Source organism: Monodelphis domestica, chromosome 1 (genome assembly GCF_027887165.1).
Source record: "Monodelphis domestica isolate mMonDom1 chromosome 1, mMonDom1.pri, whole genome shotgun sequence".
Taxonomy (NCBI): domain Eukaryota; kingdom Metazoa; phylum Chordata; class Mammalia; order Didelphimorphia; family Didelphidae; genus Monodelphis; species Monodelphis domestica.
The window spans coordinates 208,413,674-208,424,954 of NC_077227.1; the positions used below are offsets into that span (position 1 = coordinate 208,413,674).

General features: G+C 38.2%; 2 protein-coding genes across 4 annotated transcripts in view; one reads left to right on the forward strand and one right to left on the reverse strand.

The window, feature by feature from the left end:
* The window catches only part of TRIM69 (tripartite motif containing 69), a 48,966-nt gene extending 47,361 nt beyond the window's left edge, over positions 1–1,605 (forward strand). For all 3 annotated transcript variants that reach the window (XM_016428424.2, XM_001366791.4, XM_007472469.3), the window contains one exon: positions 1,000–1,605. In XM_016428424.2, the coding sequence (XP_016283910.1) occupies positions 1,000–1,544 (545 nt within the window). In that variant the 3' untranslated portion in view covers positions 1,545–1,605. The remainder of the gene's footprint in view (positions 1–999) is intronic.
* PATL2 (PAT1 homolog 2) overlaps positions 1–11,232 on the reverse strand; it is a 105,182-nt gene extending 93,950 nt beyond the window's left edge. Inside the window, exon 1 of the mRNA XM_056810381.1 lies at positions 11,093–11,232. The gene's annotated coding sequence lies outside the window, so the exon portion shown is untranslated. The remainder of the gene's footprint in view (positions 1–11,092) is intronic.
* Between the last annotated feature and the right edge of the window lie 49 nt (positions 11,233–11,281).

Consider the following 11,281-nt stretch of genomic DNA (forward strand, 5'->3'; position numbering starts at 1 on the left):
TTTTTCTTTCATCTTTTTGGAGTATATGCCTAGTTGTACTATTGCTGGGTCAAAATATGCATAGTTTAGCAAGGACTTTTTGGGGCAAAGTTCCAATTTGCTTCCCAGAATTGCTCAACCAATTCACAAATCTATCAACAGAACACTGAAGTGTTTGTTTTTCTTCATTCCTTCCAATATTTGTCACTTTCCTTTTTTGAAAACGTTGACAATTTGATAGGGGTGAAGTAGAGTCTCAAAGTTGCTTTATTTGTTATTTCTCATTATGGATTTAAAGCATTTTTTCCATATAGTTATTGATTGCTTGGAAGTTGCTTCCTTAGAAAACTACCTGTTCATATTATTTGACTTTTTAAGTTGGGCAATGGCTCTTATTCTTATATATTTAAATCAATTCCTTATATGTTTTGGAAATAAAACCTTTATCAGAAAAATTTGCTTCAAAAATTCCCCCCTCCCCATTATTCACTTCTCTTCTACTTTTAGTTGCACTGGCTTTGTGAAAAATCATTTTCAAATTTATATTATCAAAATTGTCCATTTCATCCTCTTTAAAACTCTCCTTTCTCTGGTCATGAACTCTTCTCCCTTTCTATAGTTCTGAAAGGTAATTTCTTCCTTGCTTCTCTACTTTATATGCCACCTTTTATGTCTAAGTCATGTGTCAATTGAGATGATTATCTTGGCACATGGTGTGATATGTTGGACCATACCTAATTTCTGCCACATTGCTTTCTAGAGATTAGCACTTTTGTTGCCGACAATATTATTTTTCTTATTAAATTGTAAATTCCTTGAGGGTCAAGGGTGTGCCTAATCTTTACTATGAATTCCCAAATTCCTATTATGGTACTATGGATACTAAAAAAAAAAAATTCAGACTAACTTGCCGGACACTATCTAAATGTGTATGTCATATTAGGAGCAGGGGATAGAGGTATTTGCACCATTTGTGCCTTCTCCTTGTCCTAAATTGTTTTTTATTTTTTCCTCCTCTAGACATTAGTCTGATAACTCTGGACCCTAGAACAGCTCACCCAAATTTGGTGATATCTGAAGATCAAACCAGTGTGTGGCATGGTGACATTAAGCAGATGATTCCTGACAATCCAGAGAGGTTTGACTCAAGTGTGGCTGTGCTTGGTTCTGAAGGCTTCACCTCAGGAAAATGGTATTGGGAGGTAGAAGTAGCCAAGAAAACCAAATGGACAGTGGGAGTGGTCAGAGAGTCAATCAATCGGAAGGGCTGTTGTCCTTTGACTCCTATGGATGGGTTTTGGCTCCTCCGGCTAAGGAACCAGGTTGAGCTAAAGGCCCTAGATGTACCTTCCTTCAGTATGGTGCTGAAATGCAAACTCAACAGAGTGGGAATATATTTGGATTATGACGGGGGACAGGTGTCCTTTTATAATGCTGAAGAGCTGTGTCACATTTATACCTTCAGCAGTACCTTTACTGAGAAAATATTCCCTTACTTCTGCCCCTGCCTGAATGATTCTGGAGATAACTTAGAGCCACTGAGCATCATTCACCCTATGACTTAGGCTAATACAAGCAGTAATGATGCTTTGTTGGTTTGGAGCTTTATTAAAGGTACTGATACAATTTCTTGGCTTCAAGACTCATTCTTATTTCAGCCTTCTGTCTTTGCCTCCCCAACTTGATTGGCACAACATCAGTAGCTACAGTAGAAACCTGACAAATTCGTTTCTAGTTTTGCTGTTTTAATTTTACTTGACAAAAGCACTGTTATAATTAAACATCAGATCTAGAAGGAACTTCAGAGATTTATAGTCTAATTCATTCATTAACATTCAACTGACCTGAACACCTCTAGTGAAAGAAAACTTATTACTTCCTGGGGCAGCTCATTTAATTCATCTAATTGTTGAGAAGTTTCTGCTTGTATTGTATTACTAAGCTGGTTTTCAAAGTGTCTGTTTCATTCTTTTAGGTCTTATAAGGTAAACCTCAAGGTCAAAGAGAGCCTGCTTCCCCTTCTATCTTCACTAGGACAAATGATCTCTTGAGATCCATCACCCTCCATGAATACTTTTCTTTGGTCAGAATTTCTATATCAGAAAATTCCAATATGTTGATATCACATACATCACTGTGTGGCCCACAAGTTGCTAAAATTTAGTTTTCAGGTACTTTCCCACCTCTACTTTTCACATATCCCTAAGAACTCAGTATTTCCTGGCAGGACAAATTACCCCCTAACCCCACTGCCCCCTTGCTATAACACTACCTGGGCCTGGTTTCTCCAGTGTATTGTCCAAACTAGCTTTTCTATCCTTATCTGCACCTTCCCTAACTTATCCCTTTTCCCTGAAATAACAACCACAAAATGACTCACATGAAACTCTTCAAGATTTTTAATTCCATCTGGGAGGGTGATCTGATGAATCTGAATTTCACTCAGGTAACTAACTGTTAACTGACATGTTAATACTTCACTTGTTTAAAACAAAAGAGTTAAATTTCTGTGGAGGAATTTCTTTTAGTGAAGTATTTTTGAAGAAATGTGTTTTTCCAGTCTAAATCCCATAATACAAATCAACTCTACTTAAGACTTATACTGTCCAATATATGTTATAAATTCAGAAGAGATTAATGTTCTATGAGATAGTTTGGAGGAAGAGTAAATTTAGGGTTTCTGTATAGTAGAAAATATAGAGAAGAGTATAAGAAGACTGGAAAGGCAAGAAATAGCCAGGTTATGAAGGGTTTTAAAAGCCAAACAGAATTTTTTATTTGATTCAGAAGGTAATAGGGAACAATTGTAGTTTCTTGAATGGGGAGATGAAATGGTCAGAGCTGCATTGTAAGGAAAATCATTTTGATAACTGAGTGGGGAACAGCCTGGAGTGAAGAGAAATCTGACACAAGAAGCCAACCAGAGGCCTCCATAGGCCAGGAATGAGGTGAGGAATGTCTATGCTAAGGTGCAGATAAATGTTCAAAGGATTGGGATAGGCACTTCTCAAAGAAAAACAAGTGAACAATAGCTATATGAAAAAAAATTCTATTAGAGAAATGGAAATTAAAGTGATTCTAATGTTCTACTTCAGTTTGGGCAAAGATAAGGAAAAAAAAAGAAAAATGACAATTGTTAGGAACAGGAAGACTGTAAAAGAAAAATACTGGGAAACGACTCTCTAAGCAAAACTGACTGTATTGTGTCAGGGTTTCTAAACACACTTAGCCTGGTCTGAGACTGAGCTAATAAGATGACTGATATTTATGTTTAATGCAAAATAGTCAGATTATACCAACTCCCTTGAGAAGGGAGTTGTCAGCTATATCTTTTTTTCTTGAAAAGGGGGCATCCACAATTTTTTCTTCTTGAAGGTCTCCTTCTTCAAGAAGGTCAGATAAAGAAAAAAAGACAGATTTTTCTCCTCCTCATTTCTTCTTTCTATGGGGACAAATTATATAGCTGTCTGTTCCATATATACTGAAAATAAAAATGGGCAAAGTAATTCTGTAGTTTCAAAGTCAAATGAGATATCATAAAGCCATGGCCTCTAGGATGCTGAAGGCATGAACAAACTCCCCTTGGCAAATATATTTTGCAGAGAACACATTTTCATTTTACTTACACTATGATTATTGATTACTGATTTTCATACATAATTATTCAATCAACAATTGGGATGAAATCTTATGATTTAATTCATCATTAATACTAGGTATCTAATAGGATTACATGCAGATGATATAAAGATATAAAAAGGCACAAAACAATAAATATAAACTGATTAAAGCTACTTAATTAGGTTATCCTTTACAATTAGGCATACTAAAGTATCATTGATGGACCTATGAATGGTTCAACTATGGAAAGCAGAAGGCACTAAACTGTACATTCCTCACTGACACTACTGTAAGATTCATACCACACAAAAGAGGGAAAGAACCAATATGTACAAAGCTATCTCAATTTAAAAAATTTTAACAAAGAAATGGAGACTAAGAGGAGTGCCCATTATTCAGAGAGTAACTAAACAAATTATGATATATGAATATAATGAAGTTACAAGAAATGACTAAAGGGTTTCAGAAAAACCTGAGAAGACTAGTATGAATTGATGCATAGTGCAGTGAACTGCTATAAATATTCTTGTACATATATATCTTATTCTTTCCTTTTTTTAATGCCTTTGGGATATAGACCTAGTAACAGTACTGCTGGTTCAAAGGATATGTGCCAGTTTTGGCCCTTTGGGCAAAGTTCCGAATTTCTTTCCAGAATGGTTGAATCAATTTACAACTCCCCCCACCCCCAACAGTGCATCAATGCCTCAATTTTCCCACATCTCCTTAAACTTTTGCCATTTACCTTTCCTTTCACAATAACCAATCTGATGGATATGTAGCAGTACCTCAGAGTTATTTTAATTTGCATTTCTCTAGTAGTAATTTAGAGGGTTTTTTTCATATAACCATAGATAGCTTTGATTATATCATCTGAAAATTGCATTTTCATATCCTTTTACCATTTATCAATTGGAGAATGACATTCTTTTAGACTCATTTATCCATATTTTTAAGAAATGAGGACTTTAATTAAAGAAACTTGTAAAAAATATTACTCATCTTATTTCCCCCATTTATCCTATTCTCTCTCCTATTCTATTATCCTGTCCATCTTCAAAAGTATTTGCTTCTGTGGGCAGCTGGGTGGCTCAGTGGACTGAGAGCCAGGCCCAGAGAAAGGAGGTCCTGGGTTCAAATTTGACATCCAGAAACTTTCTAGGTGTGTGATCCTGGGTAAGGTGATTTTTTAAAAAATATATTTTATTTGATCATTTCCAAGCATTATTCATTAAAGACATAGATCATTTTCTTTTCCTCCCCCCACCCCCCATAGCCGACGCGTAAATCCACTGGGCATTACATGTTTTCTTGATTTGAAGTGATCCTGGGTAAGGTGATTTAAGTCAAGTGATTTAACCTCCATTACCTAGCCCTTACCACTCTTCTGCCTTGGAAGCAATACACAGTATTGATTCTAGGACAGAAGGTAAGGGTTATAATAATAATAAAAAAAAGTATTTGCTTCTGACCACTGCATCTCCCAATCTGTCCTCCCTTTTCCTCCCCCTTCCTTCTTTTTAATCCCCTTCCTCTCTTACTTTCTCTGTAGGGTAAGATAGATTTCTATGGCTGCTGGGCATCAGCCATCACATGTACCTCCAGATGTGGGGATGCCCATCACATGTACCTCCAGGTGTGGGGATGTGGGCACCTCCAGTCAGCCCTGTTGTTCTTCACTGCTGCAGGCTCCCCTATCCCACTGGCTGGGTTCCAAAAGGATGGAATTTTCTGGGGGGGGGAGGGGTTGCCTCTGTCTGGGCTAAAGGAAAGGGGCTGGAGTGGCTGCCCCACAGAGGCGATTGGAGGCCACCCCACAGAAATCGGCAACCTGGGGGAGTGGATGCTAGTGGTGGTGGGAACAGCTCCCTAGTGGAGATGAAGGTGGAAGGGCTGCTCCCTGAAGGATATGATCCAGGGTATATGTAAACTTAATGAACCCTAAAGAGTAACCTGGGTTGGTCTTGGGCACTCCTGGATTAGTGGGGGCTCTAGATGGACGTAGAGGTGTTTTTTGTGGGAGCTGCTGAAGGGTATGTGGAGGACTCTGTGTGTGAAGGACAAAAGGGGACCTCTAGTGTGATCCCTGGGGAACCTTGGAGGAAAGAGGGCCTTAGAGGTAGGAAAGAGATTCATCCTCCTCCCCAGAGAGGACAAGGAAATAAGTATGGCAGATGATGTGTTCTGAGGATGAATTTGGATGCCTGTGAGGATCCCAGTTGGGGAGAGCATGTTACCTTGGAGGGAGGAGAGGTTAGGTATTTCAGGTTTGGAAGGAGTCCAGGGAGCTAGGGGTTCTAGGTAGGATGGAGGGGACACTGATCCTCAAGGAGGGGAAGGCCATGGCATGGGGGAAGGAGTGCTGGATGGGCTGGGTTGCATTTCTAGCCCATGACTGTGGAAGTGATTGTGGGGAGACTCAAGATTAGATGGTCAAATGGGGTAGAAGGTGTGTGAGGAGGGTCAGTCATGCCAGCTGGGAAAGCATCAGTAACAGGTGCAGAAGTGGTGCTTTGGAAGAGTGAAGGGTTAATCCTGAAAAAGTAGAACTTAAGAGTGTATTGAGTAGGGTGGGATGGAAAGGAAGGGTTAAGGTGTAATGTAAAGGAAGAAGGCAGGGGTAGGGGTTCTATCTGTACCTTTGGGAGTACCTTGCAGGGGGGGTGTGTGCTGGAAAATGTGGCTCACCTGGGGGGGGGGAACTGTGTGTGTGTGGACTTCCTAAATGAGAAGGGGCTGGCTGCTCTTGGAGGGTGGGTAGATGAGAAGGAAGGAGAGAGTAAAGGTGAACTCTCGATTTTGGATCTCCATTGTGTGTATGGCTGGAAGTCTGCCTTCTCTAGTTGAGGAGCTACCCCCTCCCTGCCAATAAGTCAATCATAATTCATTAAAATGGTGCATGTGTGAGCTTGTGGACCAATTCTGTACCCAAGTGGCTTTTGAAAGGCCCTTCAGATTAGCCTGGAATGTAATGCTCCAGACAAGAGTGAGGGTATGAATAGGTTTGATGTGGGTGTCAAGCTCTCTAATATCACTGTTATTACTTTCAGGTTCTGCAAGATCACTGTGGTTTTTTGGGGGTAAGGGGGAGAGTATAGCTTCCAAGTGGTAGGGACTGCACACACACACACACACACACACACACACACACGAATTCTGCAATATTAACTGAATAATAAAATAACAAATATACCAAGTAAGAAAAGATAGATCTCTATGCCCAATTGAGTGTATTTTTCCTTCATTGAGCTAATTCCTATGAAAGTTTGTTCAAGCACTCCATGCTCCATTCCCCTCTCTTCCTTTATTGTAAAAACTCTTTTCCACTCTCATGAGATACTTTACCCCCTTTTACTTCTCCCTTCCTCCATTTCTCAGTGCATTCCTTTTTCTCACCCTTATTTTTATTCTTTTAGATATCATTCTATCATATTCAACTCACAGGTGTGTCCTCTGCCTATGTATACTTCTAATTGCTCTAATAATGATAAGTTCTTAGGAGTTACAAGTATTATCCTCCCATATAGGGATGGAAATAGTTTAACTTTATTAAATCCCTTATGATTTCTCTTTTCTGTTACCCTTCTCTTGAGTCTTGTATTTGAAAGTAAAAATTTTTATTCAGCTCTGGTCTTTTCCTTAGGAAGAATCTTCAAAGTTTTTTATTTTACTGAATACCATTTTCCTCCCCCTTAGGAAAAATACTGAGTTTTGATGAGTAGTAATTCTTGGTTATAATCCCAACTCTCCTGCCCTCCAGAATATATTCTAAGCCTTTCAATCTTTTACAGCAGAAGCTGCTAACTCCTGTGCTATCCTGACTGTGGTGCCATGACATCTCAATTGTTCCTTTTTGGCTGCTTGCAATATTTTCTACTTGACCTGGTAGTTCTGAAATTTGGCTATAATATTCTTGGGAGTTATCCTTTTGGGATCTCTTTCAGAAGGTTCTAGAATATCAGTGTTGTTTTCCTTGATAATTTCTTGAAAGATAATGCCAATAGGTTTTTTTTTTTTTGGATCATGGCTTTCGGGTAGTTCAATAATTTTTAAGTTATATCGCTTGGATTTATTTTCCAGTTTAAATTCTCCCCTAATAAGATAGTTCACATTTTCTTCTATTTTTTCATTCTTTTGATTATTTCTTGATATATTATGGCTTCTGCTTGCCTAATTCTTTTTTTTTTTTAAACCCTTATCTTCTGTCCTAGAATCAATATTATGTATTGCTTCCAAGGCAGAAGAGTGGTAAGGGGTAGGCAATGGGGGTTAAGTGACTTGCCCAGGGTCACACAGCTAGGAAGTATCTGAGGTCAGATTTGAACCTAGGACCTCCTGTCTCTAGGACTGGTTCTCAATTCACTGAGCTACCTAGCTGCCCCCCCCCCACCCATTTCTAATATTTAAGCACTTTTTTCTTGAGCTTTTGTATCTCCTTTTCATTTTGACCAATTCTGCATTTTAAGTTCTTCAGTAGATTTTTGTGCCTCTTTTACCAAGTGGCCTATCATGTTTTTAAACTTTTTTGTGTCTCCTACCTCTCTTACTTGATTTTCAAAATTCTTTTTGTGTTCCTCCAGTAACTGTTTTAGACTTAAGACTAATTCACATTCTTCTTTGAGCCTTTGTATGCCATAGTATTAATTTTGTTGTCTTCTAGTGAGTTTGTGTTTTGGTCTTCTCTGACACCAAAATAATTTTAAATGCTGAATTTTTTGTTTGTTTGTTTGTTTGCTTGCTCATTTTCCCAGCCTTTTTCTTAACTTTTACCTTAGGGGAAAAAACTGGTAAAACTTAGTCTGTTTCTGTGGTGAAGGGTACACTATCCCAAGCTTCATGTTCTTTATGAAGCTGCTTTCACAGCTTGCTTTGGGGATTCTGTAAGTTTTTAATTTTTCCAAATTGATATTATTTAAGAAAAGATGTGTTTAATATTACCTGGCTTGTGCTCCAATCTCAGAGTGAACACAAATACTTTTTTCCACCCTGGAACTGTAACCAGGGTCCCCAGCTACCCTAGGACTATAAGCACTGGTGTACTGGTGCTCCTCTTTGTCCTGGGACCAAGACCTAGGATTGCTACCTAGATCTGTATGTAGGCAATGCAACAGAGTTCTGCATCCAAAGCCAACAAAGAGATTTCTGTAATCTCCTTTTGATTAGTTGTCCAACCCTATTACCATCAGTAGAATGAGAGCTCTGGAAGCCTTTCCTGCTAATTCAGCCTCCCCCAGTCCTGCATAGACTTGCTGAAGTGAGACCTGATGTGGCATGGTGGTCTGCACTCCACTCTTGCTTCAGTGTGACAGACATTTCCTTGATGACTTTCTAAGATGTCTTGGGATGAAAAACTGTTTCACTCTTCCTTTTTTGTGGGTTCTGTCACTTTAGAATACATTTTGAAGCATAATATCAAAATTGGAGGGTAATTTGAGAGAAATCAGGAGGGTCCCACATCTTGGCTCTGCCCTGCTAAGTATCTTTAAAAGACTAAATATCCACCAGAAAAATGTCTGGGGGTAATTTTTTACTTCTAGTGGGCCAAATTGAGGTAATGCTGAACCCTGATAAACATGGTGATATACTGAGAAGCAGAATTATCCCAGAATTATAGAAATTCTCAAATGGAATTTGCAAAATGGAATTCTGCAGCATAGCTTTATACCATACCACACATTATAAAGTTAAAAAGTTTCTCTAACAGATGGAACTATATATTTTTCAATGAATTAGAAGCTTTCTTGATTTGTTACATTAAAAACCTTGGGGAAATGATATCAGTATCAATTGAGACATTATGATGAATGTAAGTCAGATCTTGTGACCTCCAATGTCTAAGTGTATAAAACAAATTACTACAGCAAAATTTTAAAAGATGTTCAAAAGTTTTAAGATTTATTGCATAAGTAAAAAAATTTAATTATTTTATTTTGCCTCTGTTAATTTGCATAATTCTGTCCTTTACTTGGGGGTAGAGACTTGAACTCATAAAAGGCAATGAACTTTATAAAGGGCATCAGGTACTCTTTCACTACCTTCTAATGTTTTGGGGTATTACTTTCCCATAGGAATCTTTTTCTGAGAGAACAGAAGCAAAATAAAGACTGAGCAGTTTTGTTTTTCCTGCTCTGTTAGTTATCATTATTTCATCCATCAAGCCTATCCCTTCTTTTAGTATTTCACCAACATAGTAAACCTTAACCCTATCCCCCACCTTTTTTGTTAGTCTTCCTCACCAGCCTACTTGAAACTAGCTATCATCTATGCTTCAATTCATCTCTTCTCCAGACTAAATATTCTAAGTCCTTTCAATAACTCCATAACCGAGTGCTTACATGTGCTCTAACTCTATGTTTCCAATTGCCTCTAACAGAGGTGTCAAATTTGCAGCTTCCAAAACTCCTGGGGATGGCTGGAGCCAGATTAAAAAGTTAATGGGGAAATGTTTAACAAATAAAAAAAATACAACATAGATAATGCTAATTTGTGGTTTTAAAGTCAATAAGTAGCTTTCAGGGATCCCTTGCTATTTTGACTTTGATACCACTGATTTTTTTTTGGTCTCTACTTCTTAGCTTTAAAAAAAATATTTCTAAGATTAAATCTTTTTCTTCATTTCTACTGCCACCATTCTAGTTCAAGCTCTCATACTGAGAATACTTAAGATCCTTCAAGAGTGTGTGCTGGTCTTTCTCCCCTCCCAAATTATACTGTCATCAGATTGATTTTCCTAAAGCAGAGATCTGATTGCATCTTTACCTAATCTAGAATAGTTTGCTATTGCCTATTCCATCAAATTTAAATTCCTCTTCCAGGTTATTATCCCATTACATCTTGGTATCATAGCTAGGAAGCTGCACTTGGGCACCAGGAAGCTTCTGTTTGAATATTGCCTAGTATTCCTAGCTACAGCTTCTATCTATAAAATGGAAATAACATCAAGACTCACCTCACTGGATTGCAATAAGGATCAAATCAGTAATCTAGGTTTGCTTTGCAAACTTTAAAATACTATAGGAACGTGAGCTATTTATTACTACCCAACATCAATTTTTGCTCCACAGGTCAATACCCTCATTCCTACTTACTATATTAATTTCAACATATATCTTCTACTTATCTTTCCATGACCCAGTTCAAGTTTCAATCTTTTCACAAACACATAGATGCTTATTAAATGCTTGTTGTTCTACTGACTGACTGCTAGATCCTGAGATACAGTGATATATAAAGTAGACGAACAACACATATAAGTAAATAATCTTAATGCATGCTGGAATAATCAGCAAGGTCAGAGTAATTTCTTGACTTTCTAGAGTATTCCCAATCCCATTCTCTGAAATCCTAATGGACTTCTACGATCTGTTAGTTGATCATATATTTGTTTACTACTCTCTAACGGTTTCCTTCTTGTTGGTCTCCTTCCAACTTTACTGTAAACTTCTTGAAAGCAGAGAGACCAAGGGAGGACGTGAAGAGGCCTAGCACCTACCTAGTCTCAGGTTTGGAGTAATACAACCAGGATTCAGACCCCAGCTCCGAGACCACAGTTTCTTCATCTGTCACTCTAGGAGGATGGTCGAGATGACGCCAAAGTTCGGACCGTAGGTTCTTTTACCAAAGTCAGTCATGACTTCTTATCTGTCAAGTTAAGGTTAGAGAACCAGACACGACAGGTACA